The sequence below is a fragment of the Corythoichthys intestinalis genome, chromosome 18, assembly GCF_030265065.1.
Source record: "Corythoichthys intestinalis isolate RoL2023-P3 chromosome 18, ASM3026506v1, whole genome shotgun sequence".
NCBI lineage: Eukaryota > Metazoa > Chordata > Actinopteri > Syngnathiformes > Syngnathidae > Corythoichthys > Corythoichthys intestinalis.
In genome coordinates this window covers 12,890,395-12,912,489 of record NC_080412.1, presented here as the reverse complement: position 1 = coordinate 12,912,489, position 22,095 = coordinate 12,890,395, and the positions used below count along the sequence as shown (strand labels likewise).

The window sequence follows — 22,095 nt, the reverse complement described above, 5'->3', positions numbered from 1 at the left end:
CACATCACACATCCACACACTGAGTTCCATTTATATATGGCGGAAAACACAGACAAGACTGAAAAAGCAGTTTCTGGTCTTGCACTCCTCTTTAAAAGAAACTGCTGTATTTTCAGCCAAAACAGCTGTTATGTTTGATTGAACAATATTTATATATACTGCCATAGCAGATTCATGGGGCATATAGCCCCTGAACTATTTTTAACTTGTCCTTTTTACCCTGAAAACCCCCGTTTACAGACGTCGTGCAACCGCTTTTGTGTCAACCCAGCCATAAAACGAAGGTAATTAATGATATTTATTATTCAAAATGTCTGTCGTTTTTAGCTTAGAATCATTTATTGATGTCTCATATTTCGTTTAAAAGAAAAAAGAAAAAAACGACTTTAAAAAATTATTCACTAACATTTTTTAAACTTTTAAACAAATTCTGTCACAATGAAAAAAATGGCATCTGTAAGAAAGTCACAGATATCTACATCATAACTATCGCTTAATTGTATTTTTTTTGTTACTGTTTTCTCTGATATGTTAGATGATGAATAATCAATCCAATCAAAGAAAAATTGAAAAAAAACTTGACCACTCCTTGATGTCTGCGATTTCTGCATCGCGACCCTTGTTATATGAAAATGTTTTACCCATAAAATCCCCAAAAAATCCAGCTGTGGCCATTCACAGTTGTGTCTTGACACTCAGTGATACATACTACATGGAGTTTTTGGATCGAAACAAGGTAAGTACGCGATAATATCTAATTAAAGTCATTGCGTCTGTAATTCTGCTCCCGCGTGCTCTCAGCTCCAGATAGGGTTTTGCTGTTTAAAAAAAATTCTTTTTTTAAAATGCCCTCCTGTTCAAAATTTTTCTTCCCCCAGAAAATTTTAAGCATTCCAATGATGTATCACACATGCATATCGGACAATTTTGAAAGTTGGCTAAATTGGGGTTCTTAGAGCAGAACTTCAAGTCATTTGAGTGTTTTCCGCCACATCGGTTTAGATTCTTGGTTCAACAATTGTTGTGGCAATCCAGTGTGGGTGTGGTCAATGAGATTGAACTCATCTTTGCCAAACATGTGGTCAGTAACTGTTACTTTGTGATTTAACAAGGGAAGGCCATTTCTCTTTCACATAGGGCCAGGTAGGTGTGTCATCCCCCTTTGGTAAATAAAATTGTCATTTAGGTTTGATGAACTGAAACCTTAGCGCGTGATAAATATGCCCAAAACACAGAAATCAAGAAGGGGCAAATACTTTTTCACGGCACTGTACATGAAACCGTTTGTGTGCGTGATGTATTTTGTACACTATTTTCCAAGCATGCGACAGGAATGGCAACAAAGTGTATTTGAACACACATTTCTTTGACCGTCCTCATAGAATACAGAAGCCATTCAGGGCATTTTCCCCAACCGCCCATACAATGCGATAAGGCCAGGAATGTGCGAGTATGTGTGTTGTGCATTGAGGCTTCTGTAGTGTGAGGTCTCTGCCATAATTGCCTCGACCTTGACTTTCCTTTTATTGCCGCTCTCCCTCCATCATGTCTCTGCAGGCTGATACGCTTTACAAGTGCGTTGCCTTACGCCGCAGCTCTCAATGACCTACATGCATTGATCACATACACACGCACACACACTCAGAGTGTGATGGTTTATTTCCTCTAATGAAGTCTAGCGCAGCTCTATTCACGTTATATCTACGTGGCCTTAATGGCGCAAGGTGAATTTCTGTAAGTAAGCAGATTGGCTCATTGCCGTTGCGCTACGTCAAAGTCGAGGTTGTTTAGGACACTATCACGCACACACAAATGCGCTTTTTATGATGAGTAATGAGAGGCAAAAATGAAAAGATTGCTGGCTACGGCAAGAGTGAGTGTTTAATTAACTCACTGGCTGCCATTGACCAGGATAGAAGTCCGACAATGGATTGGATGTCTACTAGCGACAAACTAATTTAAAATGATTTCTATTAGGGGTGTGACAATATTTCGAAATGGTGATATATCGCGATACTTTGTATCCCAAAAGGTTATCCATATGCTCCTACCAAGAATTGAAATATCGTTTTAAAAAGGTGTCAATGTCTAAGAAAATAAATAAAAATGAACCAACAAGTTGCTACCAAAATCTTCCACCATAATAGTGTCTCAATTAACTCTAAGGCTGCATTGACGGTGTGTGACTCCCAATCTATTTAGACTGGGAACGTTCGTTCATTCGAAACCAGAGCAATCAGTCATTCTGTACGATTTTCAGGGCATTTACAGGTCACTTGCTGTTCATTTTAGGGCATTTACAGGTCATTTCCTGTTGAGTTTGAGTCACTGCCTATTGATTTGGGTGATTCCCAGGTCACTTCCTGTTCTGTCACTCAAAATAAACAGGAAGTGACCCATAAAATACCCCAAAATTAACAGGAAGTAACTGAAAATCAACAGGTAAATGACCTTAAATGGCCCAAAATGACCTCATTGCCTGGCATTGGCTGCCACTTACCGCAATAGACATTTAATCCGTTTGAAGTGGGAGGGATGGCAGCAAATGAACGAACATTCATTTGCTGCCACCCTCCCAGTTCAAATGGATTGGACATCTAGTGATAAACTTATTCCAATTCACACCAGAAGCTTGTTTTTTCTGTTTATTAATTGTTTGTAGAATATCCTAGAATGATTTCCTGACCAATGTATCGATAATCGTTGTATCGCCATATCGTCACATCGTTATCATGAGCTTTGTATCGCAAATCGTATTGTATCGTGAGGTACCAAGAGCTTCCCACTCCTAATTTCTAATTTGTTGTTTAGTAAGTAATTTGCTGCCATTGAGGACACCCAACATCCAATACGTTTTGACTCACAGTCAAAACGGAAATGGATGTCGAGCTAACATGGGCATTCAAATTCAGTCCTCTCAGTTTAAATAAATTGGACATCAATTGTTGTCAATGGCAATTAAACATTAGCATTCACTGTCTCAGACCTCTCATTAGGTGGCAGTGAATAAGTTCAACATGACAAAAGTAGTCCTGAGTGCAATTTTGTGACATTTGAGGGATTACAAGACCGCTTTGTGTTTGCAGACCTGCTGGTGGACATGTTGGGCGTCATGGCCAGTTACAGCATCACAGTCAAGGAGCTGAAGCTGCTCTTCAGCATGCTGAGAGGCGACAACGGCATCTGGGTAAGCACCTCCACCGTAGACTGATAGTTCAACAAAGAGTTGCCAAGGTATTGATGAGGCAGATGTGATGGGGGAGCTGATTGATTCAGTGGCTTGTGGTGGAGATACGATGTCACACCGTGTTCTCCCTCCACTAGGGAACATGTATGCATTTGTAAATGTCAATCACTCCTCTTCATCCTCCTTCTCTTCGTCCTGCAGCCCAGACACGCCATCAAATTGTTGTCGGTGTTGAATCAGATGCCTCAGCGTCACGGGCCCGACACTTTCTTCAATTTCCCTGGACGCAGCGCGGCGGTATGTGTTAAAGAATTCACAGTACTGCTGTTCGATATAACACTCTACAGTATATCGCCAAAGCAAATCTATCAACGTGTTACATGTCTCTCGTCATTATCGCCATAAATAGACCTGCTCCTGCAATGTACATTTTGGACAGCAGTTGGCGCCCAATTCGCACTGACTTGCCAGTTGCCACATTGGTGGAATATCTTTCCATATGTTAGTAGTATCACCAATTGGCCTCAAGATGTCCCTATTATCCACTCAATAGTTAGCGAATTGGTTCCCCCTGCCAACCGTATGCGAGTAATGCATGCTAGACATTTGAAAATGACAACACGTATAATCCACAAAGAACAAAGACAATTCATTACACTGTAAATACTAATACATTTATTTTTAATGATATTACCGTATTGGCCCGAATATAAGACAGTGTTTTTTGCATTGAAATAAGACTGAAAAAGTGGGGGTTGTCTTATATTCGCGGTCTAGACATTATACTCATTCACGACCTTGATGGCGCCAGATATCATTGAAGCAATGTTCTGTCATGACAGATGTGAGCTACTCTCAAGTTTAACCAGTTTGCATTATTTTATTGCAATGTTTTTCCTTATTCAGATTTGTTTCAAGACTACAGTTACAGTTAGACTTCACTTTGTCATTTGTTTCAGATGTACTGTAATTATTTTCTGTATAAAAATTAATTCGGTGTTCGAAAGTCTTTTTTCAAACTTGAGTCTTGAAAAAGATCGTCTTATCTTATCTCTTTGAAAAAGGGTCGTCTTATAATCAGGGCCGTCTTATATTTGGGCCAATACGGTGTGCTAATATACAGCTGTCTTAAAAGTCAAAACCACTAGCCATAAGTATTAGTAGATAATTAGATATCTTTGCATTTGAGCAAAAATATGTTAGCTTTATTTGGATGAAAACATACCTCTTGTTTTTCTTACCGCAGGCCATCGCCTTGCCGCCCATCGCCAAATGGCCGTACCAGAACGGCTTTACCATCAATACGTGGTTTCGTCAGGATCCGCTCAATAACATCAATGTGGACAAAGACAAGCCGTACCTTTACTGGTGAGTCACCAATATGTAGCAGCAGTGGCAGAACAAATGTGAACAGGGCTCGGGTGCAATGAACCAGCCTGTTGACTGGGGGGGTACCGGGTATGTTGTCCCGGGCCTCAGGACCATAGGACCCCCTGAATGACCCTTAATTTGTTTTACTTTACATTCACATATTTCTTTTTCATTTAAATCATTGTCTGATTAAACATTATGTTCTACTCGACATATACTTAAAAACCTTAACATACTAAATTAAAAAAAAAAATGTTTTCCCTTTTTGTTCACAACGCCCCACTCCCTCTTTCTTAGCAGAGAATGGTTTGATCCCGCTCTGGCGCACTCAAGGCTACACTACGTATGTGCCCTGAAGCGGGAAATTAAAATCTGTCATTGTTATAAACTCTAAACATGGCGAGTCGTCATAAATCGGGTGCGCAGAAAAGAAAAGAAAAAAGAAAAAGAGATGAAGATAATAGAGGTGAACGAGAAAAAATGATGAAGTATTTAAAAGGGGACCAAGAAGCCAGAGAACTAGGGCTACAGTTGGCTGTGGATGGTGATGTCGGTAAGTGTACAACAGCCGCTAACATTGAACATTTACATTCGCGATAAGCGTGACCAAAGTCCGATTCGAGTCTGTCACTGGGCGCTTGTAGCCTATTGAGCTACGGTATGACGAGACACGCTGCTCGCTTTGAGCCGAGAAAAGCGAAGGTGATGGGAGATCAGAGATACATGTTAGTCTGTGGGGAGCAGGTGCGCGAGGCTGAACAGACTCAGGTCCATTTTCTTGTCTTGCCAGTGACTGTAGCTGGAGGAGTGTGAGCCTTCAGAAAATGAAAATAAAAAACTATGTACGCTCCACCATGTCACAGGGCAGGCTTAACAACCTAGCCATGTTCTCCATTGAGCGTGAGCTTGCTCAAAACTGGATTTCACTGATGTAGTAAATGACTTTGCTGTCAAAAAATCTAGGCACATCACTGTTTGAGGGCTTGATAACCCCAGGGATGTGGAGGGGGCAGTCACAGGATGTTTAGTTATACTGTTTTGTTGCTTAGCAGGCAGGGATAGCACTCTCAGTTGTATTGTATTGTATCCTACTTGGGAAATGTAGCCTACATGGGAAAATAGATGGAAATTGTTTGTTTCTATTGTGTCACATCACATTACGGTCTGTTAAATTTTACTGTTTATCTCAAATAATTTCAAAATTTACACTGTCATTGTTTGTAAAGCGTTAAAAGTACTGCGTATGTTGTCGTGACAAGCTGGTGGAGGGGGTGGGGTGGGGAGGCCCTATATTGGTCTCTTGTCCCTGGCCCCCAGCAATTCTGTTGACAGCCCTGGCGATGAGTATAAACGAGTGGATCGTCAGATGGGGGGGGTGCTAGTAGACAATTATTCGCAGGCCCCTCAAGACAGTCGTCCGGTGTGTGTGTGTTTTATGAAGTGGAAATTTTTTTTGGGGCCTCTTTAGACAATCGGCCAAGAGGGGGCTGGCAGAGATATTTTAACACTTAAAACAGTATATCACAACTCTGTGCATCATCTTACCTTTCTGTTTGACCCTCCCCTAGACCAAGCATGCCCACTTCACTCCCGCAACCCGGTTCCGGGTGTGGTTGCACCGCCCCTGGTTCACAGCAATTATTGGCGATAGAGTCGATATGTTCAAATAGATTGGACGCCTATTGCCGTTAGTGGCACTGACACATAATCTTTCAATGCCAATCTCCTGGCCTGTTGTGTTGAGTGTTGTATCGCCTCTAGCGCGTTTGATGAACCGATTTCAACACGTAAAGGCATCGGTGTCAAACTAGCGGTCTGCGGGCCGAGCTGGACTGCCACATCATTTTGTGAGGGCAATGAAATGAAATCAAGTACATGAACTAAATGTTACTTGCAATCATTCGATCGCTGCCCGACCCTCCCAGTCACGCTGGATTGGCCATCTAGTGCCGTCAATTGCAGCCAAAGAAGCTAAATATTTACATGGCTTGGCCGACATACTCAATGGGCCTCCAAAGGAAACCAAATAAGAAATGGCCCATGACAAAGAAGAGTTTGACTCCCCTGCTCTAAGGAATGAGGTGAGTACTCTAAATGTCCGTGTAAGTTTCCTTGGCAACCATTTGTGAGGTGGCAGGTGCCCTCCTCTGCCCCCGTTCCCCCTCCTGCCCTGCTGGCTCTTATCTCAGTCCAGCAGACGCTTCGTGTTTTCGTCCATCTTGTTGTCGTTCATCTTGTGCGTACAAATTACGCACGGCCAACTTGTACCCACAAACAGCAGGAGGAAAGGGAAGCTGGATTTGCTGTATTTACTTACATTTTATTTTTAGGACAGGATAATGAAACGCTCACACTAGTAGGTAGAGACTCTGAACACACCTAAAGTGTCGATATCACAGTTACGCTCGGGGCGGCGACACATCCATAAATTTGCCGCTTTGTTATTAATCCTTTATAGGGCACAGTATTAACATTTGTTATCGTACAAGTGTGGCCAACATGACCCAATATGTTATGGCCACATTTATGGACACCACGTCTCCATTATAATTATTCTTTTTAATTAAAAAAATGAACAAAGATTCAAAATAAAGAGAATAATTGCAGTTTTACCCATTCAATTAAGCTATTTTTTAGATAACAAAATTGAAATAAATAAGAGAATATTTACTGTTTTCAGTGCCATTGACAAAAATAGATGTCCAATTAATTTGAACTGGTGGGGTTGGCAGTAAATGCTCATGTTGGCTGCAGTAGCGGCTTATAGTTCGAAAAATATGGTCAATGCCCATAAGAATTTTTCTATTATACATGGTGGAGTTTATTCCCGTATGTCAAGGAGTGGCAGCATTACAATATAATCTCTCACTTCTGCTTTTTTAGCTTTCGCACCAGTAAAGGGATCGGCTACTCTGCTCACTTTGTGGGCAACTGTCTGATCGTGACCTCGCTCAAGTCCAAAGGAAAAGGCTTCCAACACTGCGTCAAGTACGACTTCCAGCCGCGCAAGGTGAGGACAAAAACAAAGTAAATCCAGAAAAAGGAATCCTGCTTGCTCTAATCAATTGATGGTGAACGTGTACTTTCTAGTGGTACATGATCAGCATCGTTCACATCTACAACCGCTGGAGGAACTCTGAGATTCGCTGTTATGTCAACGGGCAGCTGGTCTCCTACGGCGACATGGCCTGGCACGTCAACACCAACGACGTAAGAGACACGCCGTCGACATTTTGTGCTTTGCCCGAGACGCCCTCGGGCCGCTATCCAATCCGCACGGACAGCGAAAACGCAGCGCCGCGGGGGGCCGAGAGGGAGCCCGTCCTTCACAAGGTGACACTTTGTAGTACAAAAACAAAGTGTCAGCAAAAAGTCGTGCTATCATTGGTGGATTAAGAAAAAAATGGCGTCATCAAAAATGTTTCGATAAATAATGTCCTGTACAAGTAGTCGTATAACAAAAAGAGCAAGTAAAGGATAGACGAGGCCTTGATCGTGTGCATCCTCGCAGAAAGAAGCTTGTTTAACAAAGTGACAAGACATAGAATTTCAGTTTTATAATGTGTAAAGGTTAGGGTTGTCCCGACCACATATATTTGCTCTCGAGTTAGTCCGAGTCACCTGATTTTGAAGATCCGCTGATACTGAATACCGAGCAGATACCTCAGCAGAGTATTTGGGAGAAAAAAAGCACATCCAAATGTAAAATATTTCCATACTTACACATGATCACGCTTGCATCTTAATGTTATCGTCCCGAGACAGCTAGCATTGTAACGTTGCGTAGTACAAACATAAATTTTTTTGTTTCTCTAGATGATATCCGTGTATATCTTCATTATTTTGTCGCTTTGTACCATTGGAAAATTCTTAACCACCCAATCTTTTTTACCTGATTCGACCTTTTAAAAATGATGTGCTCATGCCCAATTTCTTATCACATGTTTACATTTGGGACATCCCTAGTAATAGTGGATAAAAACTAAATCCTAAAATAAAAACTAATCTTTCCCAGAAGTAGAAATAGACATTATTTTTACATTTTTAATTGTCAGTTCTATTTTAGCCAATCAAATGCTTGTATCTTAGATTGTCCCGCCACCTCATAATGCTTTGGCTGCCTACCCAGTGTAGTATGGAGAAGGGTTCAGCTGCGTCCCACAGTACATGCTTTCAACGACCAATCAAATCAAGCTTCGTCGTCCGCCTTCCGCGCCCCCTGCTTTCAACGAGTAATCAGAGCACGCTTCGTCATCTGCCTTCTGTGCCTCTTGCTTTCAATGACCCTAACTTTAACCCCAAACACTTTTCCGAGCCGTGGGATGCGGATGGCACCAAACCAGGGTTTGGAAAGAGGGGCGTGGAAGGTGAGTACCGTGGCCTGCAGCTGGACCTACTTGGTAGTGTTTGCGAATGTTGGAGAAACAAGCTTTAACTCATTCACTCCCAGCCATTTTCACCGGCGCAAGGCCCTTCGTTCCCGGCCATTTGACTGGATTTTGACTGATTTTGCAAGGCCCACAGAAAATTCTGTTCTATTGCTATATAAGCATGGAACCCACTAAAAGAAACATTAGACTCTGTTCTTTCAGCAGGAAAAAACGTTAGTTCATATCTTTTTCCATTCTTTAAAAAAATCAGCATTAGAAAATAGCTTATTTTGAGCAATTTTCCAATTTCTGATGAAAAACAGAGAAATTTAACTTTTTGTGAAAGCATACATTTCAACTTTGACTTTAACACAGCTATTTTTTGCTTTAGTTACATCCCAAACATCTAAATAATGTTTTCCTTTTACAAAATAGCATAAACAACAAGACAAATACAGCTTTTGATACGAAAGTAATAATTTATTTACACACTAACTGAGAGATGACGCTGTTGTTGCCGTGACAGCCACGTAAACTTTTACCTCATCGCCGCCTGTCTCATAAAGATGGATTTTTTTGAGTCTCAGCGAGCAGCACGGACTCAACGACATTGTCCGCTGCACTGGTGGTCCCGGTCGTTCTGCTCCGTCGCCCAGCACCTGGCATCCCGGGCGTCCTCTCGGTTGTTCTGCTCGGTCGTCCGCGACCTGGCATCCTTCCGCCGGCACCCCGGCCGTTCTGGCCGGCCATTCGTTGCCGTTGAATTGGGTTGCGGGTCTTACCAAATGCGCTACTGCCCTCCAGTGGCCAGTTTTATTGCTTTAAAATAGATTTTCAGCTTTGTGCTTAGGAGCTCAGTTGAATCAAAACCTAGAGATGTCTGTTATAAAAGATGTATAAATACGTCTTTGGGAAACTGAAACAATTAAAAATAGAACATGTTTATACGTTTTTGGGAGCAAATGAGTTAATAGTCCTAGGAAGTGCAGCGTGCTTCGTCTGAGTCTCAGACAGAGGAATGAGAAAGACAACAACATATTGAAAAGATACAGCAGGTGCAGCTTTTTTATTCATTTTTAGCTACTTTTTACATGTCTTGAGTCTATCAGCATTTATGTGCTGTATGTGCGTTTTTTTGTTTGTTTTTTTAAATATTAGTTTCTCCATTATCAGAGGTATAAAAATGCATGATTTGCATATGTAAATACTTTGTGCAACTGTATTTCACATAGTCATTTACACTAGGTGTTGTTTATTGCAGTCTTTAGAGGAAAATACATTCTATATTGCAGAATGTCCATTGCCAAGACATTATGAAATTAACATGGATAAAATAATAATAATAAAAATAAGGGCTCAAATTTTGGGATACTAACTACAGCATATTGAACATGAAAGTTGATGATGTATGTACAGTATGTACCGTTATGAGTGTAACTACGATTCCATGAATCCCTACTGAGTATGGATACCAAAATAGTCACCCATGATGCCATTGTGTCACCCGAACTGGTATAAATTTTGGTCTTATTTTCATCTCGCGTCGCAGTCCCGTGTCGTGGTACACTTTTCCCCTTTAGTGTTCTGTGCTGTCTTTGTTGCTTTCCGTCGCTGGAAGCCTGGTAGATGTTTGTTAGAGCTGCGTATTTTTGACATTCACAAGCTGCAACTGTGATTTTTTTAAAATGTCATTTTGATAAATTTGTGGTTAACCTTCGTGTCCATTATTCAAAGCGAGCAGCTCCGCGTGTGCGGGGTAGGCCGCTTTGTTTCTTCTTTAATCTTGTTTTTTGTGCGTGTCAAAATGGAGCTGTTTTCAATCATTCATTATCCAAAAACAATGTACAGCAAAGGTTTGGTATTTTCAGGCTGCGTTAAATCACAGATCAAATTTGATTTAAAAAAAAAAAAAAAAAAAGGTCAGATTTCTAACTCAATACAAAGGTTATAGCGAGTCAGGTTTTTTTCTTCCACGCGGAATGCTGTTTCGTTATCTATTTGGACCGCTGACTATTATGGCATACTCGCCCCCGATCCCAACTTTGGCTTTGATATTGACGGGGTAAGTGCCCGTTGACCTGCCCTCTGCTTTAGGTTTGCCCTGCTGCACTAGCATAGGCAAGTTCTGCTTATAACTGTTTTACCTATGCCCTTGTGCAGTATCTATGCTTGTCTATGTATTTTTCTTTTGCCCGGAGTTCAGGGCGAGTCTGGGATACCCTTTCGCGTCTTACCGGTGCTCAGCTCGTTGAGGGCCTGGCGACTTTGATTTTGGCCTTTCTGACATTTTCCACACTCCAGTCACGATTGCCCACCACCCTGGGGCAACGAACATTCATTCGCACCTCCCAGCTGAAATGATTTGGACGTCTAGCGATGTCAATGGCAACTAATGAGTTTAATGTCTTCCCCGCGCAGAGCTATGACAAATGTTTTCTGGGCTCTTCGGAGACCGCCGATGCCAATCGGGTGTTCTGCGGTCAACTCGGCGCCATCTACGTTTTCAGCGAGGCGCTCAACCCGGCTCAGATATTTGCTATCCACCAGCTCGGTCCCGGATACAAGGTGAGACGTGAAGGCGCGGTGGTTTCATCCAGCTTGACTTGAAACTTAACCCCACCCCCGTCCCCACCACAGAGCACGTTTAAGTTCAAGTCCGAGAGCGACATCCACCTGGCCGAGCACCACAAGCAAGTTCTGTACGACGGCAAGCTGGCCAGCACGATTTCCTTCACGTACAATGCCAAAGCCACGGACGCTCAGCTGTGTTTAGAGTCATCTCCGCGGGAGAACGCCTCCATCTTTGTTCACTCGCCGCATGCCCTCATGCTGCAGGTGTGTGCGTGTACGTGGCTACTTTGGGTGCAGAATGCTGAATAAAGGTCCGCAGCAAAACACTTAACGTTGACATTTCAAAATGGTAAATGGTGTTATACTTGTATGGCGCTTTTCCACCTTTCAAGGCGTTCAAAGCGCTTTACACTACATCGCCATCCACCTACTGGTGACGCAGCACCAGGAGCAATGTGGGGTTCAGTATCTTGCTCAAGGATACTTAGGCGAGTTCATCAGGGCAGAGAAACAAGCCCACAACCTCTGGGTTGGGGTACAACTACGCTACCACTGAGCCACGCCATCCCCAAAAAGAACGCCAAATAACAATTTTTTTTTTTTTCAAAAGTCCTTTCAGATTGACTTGATTTTTTTTTATTTATTTCTATAGTTATTTCCTCAGTAGATTGTCATTTTTAAAAGCCACACATTTTATTTTTAAAAATATTTTTAATATATTAAAAGAATAATTTTCAATATTGGTATAGTTTACTTTTACATTTAAGAAAATTAATTGAACATTTAATGAACATTGGTTTACATCATACCGGTAATTTGAAAATTTCATTATATATATGTATAATATATATGATTATTTTTTAAAAACTGTTGTTAATATAGACTAGCATAGTTAGAACATTTTAAATAGAGGTTTGTTTATGCGTGTTTAATACATTTCAACGGTCTGACTGATGGATGATGTAGTTTAAATGTTAATTAAATTTTACACAGCTAGTATTAGATTTGTAATTAATTTATACATATATATATATATTTTTTTATTGTATATTTAGATATTCATCTTGCTAAATTAAAAAAAAAAATCAAGTAATGTTCTGTACAAAAAATTGTTACTTTTTGAACTTTTACTTTCCTCCATAAATTTTGTTGACTTTCTTTAACTCACTTGCTACCATTGACGGCACTAGACGTCCAATCCATTTGGACCGGGAGGAGCGGATGAACGTTCATTCGGCCTTCCCAGTCAAAATGGACTGGACATGTAGCACCGTCGATGGCACATAAACATCTAGTCCTCCCAGATTAAATAAATTGGACATCTATCATTGTCAAATCAGGCAACGAGTTAACCCTTCAGTTGGATTGGAATGGCCTTACAATTCAATCATACTGCCACTTGCTGTTTTGGCATGCACTTGACAGTCTGTCAATGTGAACACATATTTTTCTTGTCATTTTTCAACAAGTTTGCTAAAAGGAGTGATTTTGCAGGACGTGAAAGCCATCGTGACGCACTCCATTCACAGCGCCATTCACTCCATCGGTGGGATCCAGGTCCTGTTCCCGTTGTTCGCCCAGCTGGACTACAAGCAACTAAATGACGCTGCTGTGGACACCACCGTGTGGTGAGGAGACGTCGAATCTCGTGTTTGACGTAAACGTTTGGTCGAATCTCATTCCTGTGTGTCTGGTTTGCAGTGCCACGCTGCTCGCCTTCTTGGTGGAGCTGCTCAAGAGCTCTGTCGCCATGCAAGAGCAGATGCTAGGAGGCAAAGGCTTCTTGGTGATCGGATATCTACTAGAGAAGGTCAGTGCAAGTAACACTGCATTCAGACTGCAGCATTGTTTTTTTTGGCATACTTTTTAATTTTTTGTCATAGTCTTAGTCAGTGGAGGAAAATACTTATTAGTATTAGGCATATTTTAGTCATTTCAAAATGTTTTTGTCTTTGTCTAGTTTTAGTTGACAAAATCTCATACAAATTTTGTCTAGTTTTAGTCAACAGTTAACAAAAATGATTTTGTCTGTAAAATTTAAATTTGAAGTTGTAGTCAAAAAATAAATTAAGGTTTCCAACAATTGTGAATGAACATAGACAGATGAGCACATAGGACAACGCCAACTTTGTGACGATAATAAACACACAGAAGGAAAAGTAGTACATTATTTTCAATTAAACAAAAAGTTGTCCTAGCGTTTAACATCCGCCAGGCCAGTGGTTCATAACCTTGCAAAAGGTACCGAACCCAACGAGTTTCACAGGTGCATTCACCGAACCCTTCATAATAAAGCCATTTTTTAACGTATTCAAAACCTAGCAAGCTAACATTTAAGTGAATTCCTGTTCAATTTTCTACCAGATTTTGAATTTAATACAAATATTTCTGCCTTTTGCTGGTGATTTTCACATTGTTAAATGAAATTAAACTCATTTCATTTCACACTGTTCCTTTTTTTGTTTTCATGTGTACATTCTCATTTTATTGTCAAATCCATGCATCACATACTAATTTCATGGCGTAAAATGATGCTATTATTTTTTTGAATTATCTACAAAGTTAACAGTGTCTGTAGGTCTATTATACTTCCTCATACCAAGTGCCAGTCAGCCTTCCACTGAGCAAACCAATTTCTCCTCCCGTTGGATAGAGGGCTAGCATTTGAAAGAAATAGAATAAAGCCTGTAAATTGAGGGCAAACCACTCCAAAACTTGGTCTAAAACGCCACTTTGCCTAGATTTAGTCAGCGTACTAAATGGGGCTCTGCATTTCTTAACCTTCACCGAACCCCTAAGACTTACTCACCGAGCCTCTTGGGTTCGATCGAACCCCAGTTAAGTCCACTGCTCTAGGCTTACTGACCAGTTAAGCCACGTGGCGCTGCTTAAGACTGACCAGTGTTTTAAGAGGATGCTCCCCATTCTGACGCTAATGCTAACGTGAATGCTAAACTAACGCTAGGATTACATTTAGCATCTGATAATCACTCAGCACAGACCTTTAAGGGCTTAAGTAACATTGCATATTCTCTCTTGCCAAGATGAGAAAACAAATCTTGCAGTGTTTCCAAACAAGCAGGATGGAGCGCAGCCTAGCTTGAGACACATACTAAACTCCGGTGACGAGGGAATGACACAACCAAAACACTGCCATGATGCAAGCTGACGTACAATATGAAAATTTCACGCATTATTAACATTTGACAGTCACATTTACGTCCCGTTTTCCTCTCGTCAGACAAAAACTGGCATTCGTCAAGTTGTATTCTGGTCTCCGAAGCCACATTTTTAGCTCGTCATGTCATCGTCATGAAAAATTGTTCGTTGATGAAATAGCTTCGTTATAGCAGTCGTTGACGAAAACAACATTGGACTGCAGCCATATCTGATTCCAATTGGATTCCTTCTTACATCTGATTTTTATGGTTGACTCTTTACACTAATTTTAGCAAATGTTCAAATCAGATCTGGGCCGGTTCAGCCATACAATTTACACACCTGACAGGTTGCTGTGGCAACGAAGGTGTCATCCAGCGTAGAGTGACATCACAGACAGTCAAAACCCATTTGAGCTGTTCAGACTGTCAATATCTTGTATGTGGTTTCAATCCATCTTGCAAAAAAAAGTTATCTGTGCTTTGTGACTGGTCAGACTACAAAAGAGCCATCCAGTTTCAATCTGGATGGGCTAAAATTGCATTTCGGCTGCCAGTCTGTACAAGGCGTAAAATTCAATACCCTAAATTGGTGTCATTCAGGCAGGTCTATCATGACTGAGTCAATTACAAAAAAGTCGAAAAGCCTGAAAAAATACAGAATTTTTTCAGCCTCAAAATTTGGAGTAAAAAAAAAATTCAGTGCCAAAAAATTCACTTAGAAAATTCAGTTGCAACATCAATTCAATTGCAAAATCTGTGGACACAGGCAGAAGCAATAGATCCCTGTTTCATTTCCATTCAACAATCCCATCATGCTCTATCCTACTTTTAATGTACTGTTATCCGTCATGCCCAATGAAGACATCGCTACGCTAACATCTTCTACAGGACGACACCAGTAACATTGAGTGTGTGTAACATGACGAGACATGACCGAGAGTAACTTAACTTGATTGGCTGGATGTTCAATGAAATGCAGTGGGGCTCTATTGCTTCTCCTTGGCAGTGGCGCCTCCAGAAATTGTTGATAGGGGTGGCCAGATGGGTGACTTAAAATCTTGGGGTGGCACACCAAAACTAAAAGCCATAATTTCAGGTTTTTATTATGTTGTTGCATTAAAAAGGTCAGAAGAAAACTATCAGACTTAAGGACACGCCTACTGATATACTTTGATGTATTGTGTTATATTTAATGTTACTAATGATTTAATGTGCATAGTCCATGACAGTACAGTCAACATTTTGAGTTCCACAGCTACTACAATCTGACATTATACTGCAGCGGCGCTGGAAGTCACTCTCCGCTTTTTTAGTTTTTCTCATCCAAGAACAGCCGTTTTGGTCCAAATTTGTCATGATTGCGCATTTTCTCCATAAACGCTGGATATTAGTTTACGTACTACTACTAGGCTACTACAAAGACAGCATTCTATTTCATCTACAGTGTGTGTTGGAGTTTTTGTATTGGAAATAAAAGCGCCCGTGTATTATAATGCAATTCCCTGCGGCTAGACGGCACAATGGCACACGAACACATTTAAAAAATAAAAGGTCCAATAAGCCTCGGTTTAACACCAGGGGGTGCTGCAGCACCCTCAGCACCCAACTTCCCGCGCCACTGTTATACTGGCCAGTAGGGTGGCCAAAAAATTTATGGGGGGGGCTTTGCCACCCCTGGCCACCCCCTGGTGGCGCTATTGCTCCCTGTTACCTCGATGTTGTGACTGAATTTCTTGCGGCAGAATTTTTTTGTGGCTGAATTTTGATGCTGAAAAAAGAAATTCCAAATGTTAGCACAGATTAAAGTGGCTACATCCGGCTCTCGATGAACATTTCTGCTGGTCTTTGAGTGACAAACTCTCAACCAAATTTGAGCTTTGTACTTCAGAATCTGAATTGTGAAGTATTCAAACTTTTGGTATACCATGTGGGCAGAGTATAGCTGTGAAATTTGCTAAAAATTCTGAACTGTCAACCGCGCAGTGCTCTAAAAGTTTCTAACATGTTTGACGTCCCGCGTCAAGTCGTCAAGGGTCCACATCACTCGGGCTGTTCTGGAGCAGTTCTTGTCCTTCGCCAAGTACTTAGACGGATTACCCCACGGGGCGCCGCTCCTAAAGCAGCTGTGCGACCACGTGCTGTTCAATGCAGCCATCTGGATACACACACCTGCCAAGGTTAGTCGTTGTGTTTAAGGAGAAAAAAGCCACTTTTACACTGCCTGTAAATTGGCGGTTTGAAGCCTCAGTACAATAACAATAATTGTTGATGATGTCATTGTCGTGGTTTGCGAATGGCAGGTTCAGCTATCTCTGTACACGTACCTGTCGGCGGAGTTCATCGGCACTGCGACTATCTACTCTACTATTCGCCGTGTAGGCACCGTGCTGCAACTCATGCACACGCTGAAGTACTACTACTGGGCTGTCAATCCACTGGAATGTAGTGCCATCACACCCAAAGGCCTTGGTAAGAGAAATATGATGAACTGACATGGCAACAGAACCAAGCTTGAATAACTTGACTAAAGTTACTTTGGTCATTGCCTGCCAAGGAGGAGTAGATGTGAATGATCAACCTTGAGGCCAAATGGATCTGACATCTAGAACTGTGAATGGCAGCCAATTCACTTGCATACTGTTGAAGTTACTCCAGTCAAATATACAGTATAGTCATAAAGTTTCAATGTCGTCAGTCTTATTTTATAAACGTTAATCCAGAACTAATAATGGTAATATTGTTGTAACAGTAAATGAAATTTTTTTTGTATATTCAAATGTGTTCAGATGGACCTCGGCCATCCCAAAAAGAGATCATCTCACTGCGGGCCTTCATGCTCCTCTTCCTCAAGCAGCTAATACTGAAGGTACTTTTGATGTAGCAGTGCTAATATTGTGTAAGTGGTGAACAGTGTTCTATAATTTGGCAACCCTTTTAATTTTTTTCTTTGTCTTCGCCTTTTGGCTGAAAATACTTTTTGTCTCAGTCATATATTAGTCATTTCAAAATGTTTTCATCTTTGTATAGTTTTATTCGACAGTTACTCAAAATATTTTCGTCTGTAAAATTCAAAGTTTTAGTCAAAAAAATAAATAGAGGTTTCCAACTATTTTGAATGAACATAGACAAACACATATTGTAGCTTCTACAAGGACAACACCAACTTTGTGATGATAATACTCTCAGCAGGAAAAGCAGTAATTATTTTCAATTAAATCTACCTAGAAGCCATGAACTGGATGTAAAAAAAAAAAGTTATCCAATCATTTAACATCCTCTAGACTTACTGACCAGAAAAGCCAAGTGGCTTGCTTTAGACTGACCAGTCTTTTAAGATGACGTTCGCCATTCTGAAGCTAATGCTAACACGAATGCAAATGCTATGCCAATGCTAGGATTACATTTAGCTTTATTGATAAGGGGGTAAATGTAAGTCTGAAAATAATGAAAATAATTCACTTAATAATGGTAGGGTCAATTCTATCGTTACAACATATAGGAAGACAATCTAAATGACCTATATAACTGAAAACATTATATCATCTAAATAAGGTTTCTTTGAAAGTTGGTGGGGACAATTTGAGCATCCTGAAAAGTTGCTAGTGTTTTGTCCCTACCGTCCCTACGCCCTTGGTTCTAGTCTTCCAAGCCACGTTTTTAGCTCGTCATGTGTTCGTCGGCGAAATATTTTCGTTATTGTCATTGTTGCCAAAAAAAACACTGGTGGTTAATTTCCTCTTTGTGTGTTTTTAGGACCGGGGTGTCAAGGAGGACGAGCTGCAGAGTATTCTCAACTATTTGTTGACCATGCACGAGGTAGGTGTCGTCTCAACACAGTGGTTGCCATTGACAGAAATAGACGTCCAATTCATTTTGACTGACAGTCAAAATGGATTGGTCGTCTATCCCCCTCAAAATCTCCAGGTCAAAATGGATTGATCATCTATACCCCTCAATGGCAGTGAATGGGCTAATCGTGAATTTTTAAATGCATCACAGGACGAGAACATCCATGACGTGCTGCAGCTTCTGGTAGCGCTAATGTCCGAGCACCCGGCCTCCATGATTCCCGCTTTTGACCAGAGGAACGGGATAAGGTGAGGCAGATGTCATCATCTGGGCAGAACATTCAAATAACTGGAATTTGTCTGTGTTTGTCCCAGGGTGATCTGCAAGCTGCTGGCCTCCAAGAGCGAAAGTATCCGAGTACAGGCCCTCAAAGTACTCGGATACTTTCTCAAGCATCTCGGTCACAAGTCAGTAAAATGCTTTGTAAAATAGCTACTTAAGTTTCTTCTGTTGCTATACACGGGATGTGTTTATTAGGAGGAAGGTGGAGATCATGCACACTCACAGCCTTTTCACGCTTCTCGGCGAGCGTCTGATGATGCACACCAACACCGTGTCCGTCACCACCTACAATACGCTCTACGAGGTATGCAATCAACCTAATTCAACTGACTGATTATTAGTTTTGCACCGGTACAATTTTTTGGCAACCGATACCGCTACATTGCTGTGCAGTATTGGCCGGAATACATTTCCCCCCCTTTTAGTAATAAATTACTGCAAATTTACTTCAATGTAAAATAATTGCTAACATGGCTTAGTCAGACCAAGGGCGTAGGTTTGCATATGGACGGTAGGGACAAAACACTACCAACTTTTCAGGATGCTCAAATTGTCCCCACCAACTTTTAAGCAACCTTATTTGCATTATTATAATGTGTTATATAGATCATTAAGATTGTCTTTCCATATTTTGTAATGATAGAACTGACCCTACCATTATTAAGTGAATTATTTTCATTATTTTCAGACTTACATTTAACCCCTTTTCACTTGCTGAATATGCCAGTCCATGTTTTTTTTTCTCAAACGCACATTTGATTGGCTGATGACATGACCCCTCCTCCCCCCTCCACACACACGCACACACACTCTCACAGTAAAAAATTACATGTCGAAATGCCGCCTACTCCGCCCGCTTCGAAGAGGAGGGATATTCGAAGATTTTTTCGGCCAGCAGCCGCTGTAAGTAATGTAAAAAGTCATTGTTGTGAAGGTGGGAAATGCGCCACTAATTTTGCTTCTGAAAGTCCCTCCTGTATCACAGTTTAGCATTACCATTATATTAAACTGTGTGAACTTGCTAACCTGAGTAGGAAGCTGCTGAGGAGAAGTGTCTTCCTGTCTGTGTTTTATACCATGCTAACGTTAATTAACTGTTATTAGCTAGTTAACTGTGAGAAATATAGTGAACTCTGCTCAGCTGTAAGAAATATAGTGAACCAAGATTTACCCCTTTCTCCCCAGTTTTCATTTTTATTTTGCCTGTGTGGTCTTTAAGCAGCCCAAAGGAGCATTCATTTTTTGTTGATTCATTTTTTGTTGTGTTTGGCTGTGCTTGTGGACAAAAGCACTAGTGTAAAGGAAGGCTCCATTTTTATTTTATTTTTTTGTTGTTCCCTGTAGTTTTTTTTTTATATTTAATTTATTTAGACAATTTTTTATTTTATTTTTTATTTTTTATGGAATTTTATTGTCATCATCATTGGTATCATTGACAATTACAAAATGTGTTATGATTTGCCCGAAGGAACCGAAGAAGACGACAAAGGCGGACGAGAACAAGCATATGCTTATCAGTTTCCCGTCCCCCGTACAACTAAAGACGCACATTCAGGCATGGAACATACATCAAAACTGTAAAATATCACAGTCAACAATCTGGGTTTAGTAACTAAGCGTCCAGACAAACAGCTCGATTAATTTTAGGGCGTACAAGGTTATGACTTTGTCATGTCCCTGACATTTTTACATCTGTTTGCTGTGGAACATTTTGTTGTGGCTATGTGTGTGACATGTTATCACAGCTGCTGTGAGTAGCGACTCAAAATGCTTTTCTTATAAGTCTCTTAAGATACATTGCTAAGGTGTACATGGTGGCAACAATTGGCGCACACAATGTCACTGTAACAGTTTCATCAGACATGAATGTATGAGAAAATCAAACTACATGCTGTACATATTTTATCCCAAGATTAATGTCTCCACAATGAAAACATGCTTATTATTCGTTTTATACAGTATCTTTTTCATTTCCATTTCCATTTACTCAGTAAACTAGACATTTGAATCCGGAGTTCGGTAGACACAGCAGATAATTATGTTTTTACAATTGAGGATTAGGAGTTCAATTGTAATACATTCCAGGAGATTTTCAATCATAATTGCAACCCCCCCTCCCCCTTGGATGCCCGATACGTTTGTGTCATGTTATATCCGTGCAAATTAAAGTCAGAGCCTTTGTTGTCTTTAGTAGATAATCCTTAATGTGTTCAAGATTCTTGTAACTCCTGCCATTGATAAGTTTCAGTTTACCGTCCACATCCACGAGTTGTTATACTGGTCGGCGGTGTAGTATTTACAGTTATCCAGCGATTGTAGTCAATTGGTCAAGACTTGTAATAGCTTTAATCTTCATATCTTGCGTCTTGACAAGGATCCTGCAATCAGAGACCCAGGTGTTGGCTATTTTCCCAGCTTTCTTGAGTTGACGTGCTTTTCTTGCAATTTCGGCATTTCGGCGAGTCAAGTTGTCATTCAAAAAAATCTTCGACCCTTTCAGGTGGCGGCGCTGGTTAAGCAGGGCAGTCTTGGTCTTGTGGTCTGCCAGCTTCATGAGCACCGTCGCCGGTCCTCTCCCCCCGATGGGAGCAGAAGGCAGCGATGGATGTCCAGTGGTTCCATGTTTATTCCATACTCTTTCAGCTTAGCAATTGCCAGTTGCGACACTGTGTCCCCTGGGCCAGGCGTCAGTTGTAATCCAGAAATGATGAGCTCATTTGCGTGTCGGCACTGGTCGAGATCGTTAGCCAAAATTTCCAGCTTCTTGATGCGAACATCTCTCTCCTAGACCGCCTGCTTGAGTTTCTCGTTTTCAGTGCAAATTAAATGGAGCTTTCTGACGATTTCTTGATTCTGGTTTTGAATCAAGCCAGTCAAGGAGACCTCCAACTTCTGTATGGAGGATTTTATTTTATCCAAGTCTCCAGGTTTCAAATTCTTTGGAGCCATACTGGGAGTCGAGCTTGCTGGCCCTGAGCGCTTATCGGTTAAGATAAGAGAGTGCTTCAGAGTGCATCTGTACGCGGCGAAGGCTGAGCAGCGAATTTTGAGTGGTATTAAGACAAACGTTTGTTTATTTATTTATTTATTTATCTATTTTTGCATTCCTGGATAATTAAGGGATGATTAACAAGTTTGTATTTCTTGTGTATGTTAATATAATTTGTGTTCAAATAATGCCATAAAAATGTGCAAATAAAATCCAGACATTTATTCTGGAATTTTCAAAATGTTTCTTTAGTAGTTCTTGAAAATAAAGGTTAGAATCGTAAGGTGTATCACCTGAACCAATGCATATGCACTG

General features: G+C 40.9%; 1 protein-coding gene across 7 annotated transcripts in view; it reads left to right on the top strand.

The window, feature by feature from the left end:
* nbeaa (neurobeachin a) overlaps window positions 1–22,095 on the top strand; it is a 145,655-nt gene that overhangs the window by 54,454 nt on the left and 69,106 nt on the right. For all 7 annotated transcript variants that reach the window (XM_057820700.1, XM_057820698.1, XM_057820697.1 and 4 more), the window contains exons 3-18: window positions 3,087–3,187; window positions 3,389–3,484; window positions 4,434–4,555; window positions 7,442–7,568; window positions 7,649–7,768; window positions 11,347–11,493; window positions 11,566–11,763; window positions 12,994–13,127; window positions 13,201–13,309; window positions 16,685–16,837; window positions 16,961–17,129; window positions 17,447–17,526; window positions 18,414–18,476; window positions 18,660–18,757; window positions 18,824–18,916; window positions 18,987–19,095. In XM_057820700.1, the coding sequence (XP_057676683.1) occupies window positions 3,087–3,187; window positions 3,389–3,484; window positions 4,434–4,555; window positions 7,442–7,568; window positions 7,649–7,768; window positions 11,347–11,493; window positions 11,566–11,763; window positions 12,994–13,127; window positions 13,201–13,309; window positions 16,685–16,837; window positions 16,961–17,129; window positions 17,447–17,526; window positions 18,414–18,476; window positions 18,660–18,757; window positions 18,824–18,916; window positions 18,987–19,095 (1,919 nt within the window). The remainder of the gene's footprint in view (window positions 1–3,086; window positions 3,188–3,388; window positions 3,485–4,433; window positions 4,556–7,441; window positions 7,569–7,648; window positions 7,769–11,346; window positions 11,494–11,565; window positions 11,764–12,993; window positions 13,128–13,200; window positions 13,310–16,684; window positions 16,838–16,960; window positions 17,130–17,446; window positions 17,527–18,413; window positions 18,477–18,659; window positions 18,758–18,823; window positions 18,917–18,986; window positions 19,096–22,095) is intronic.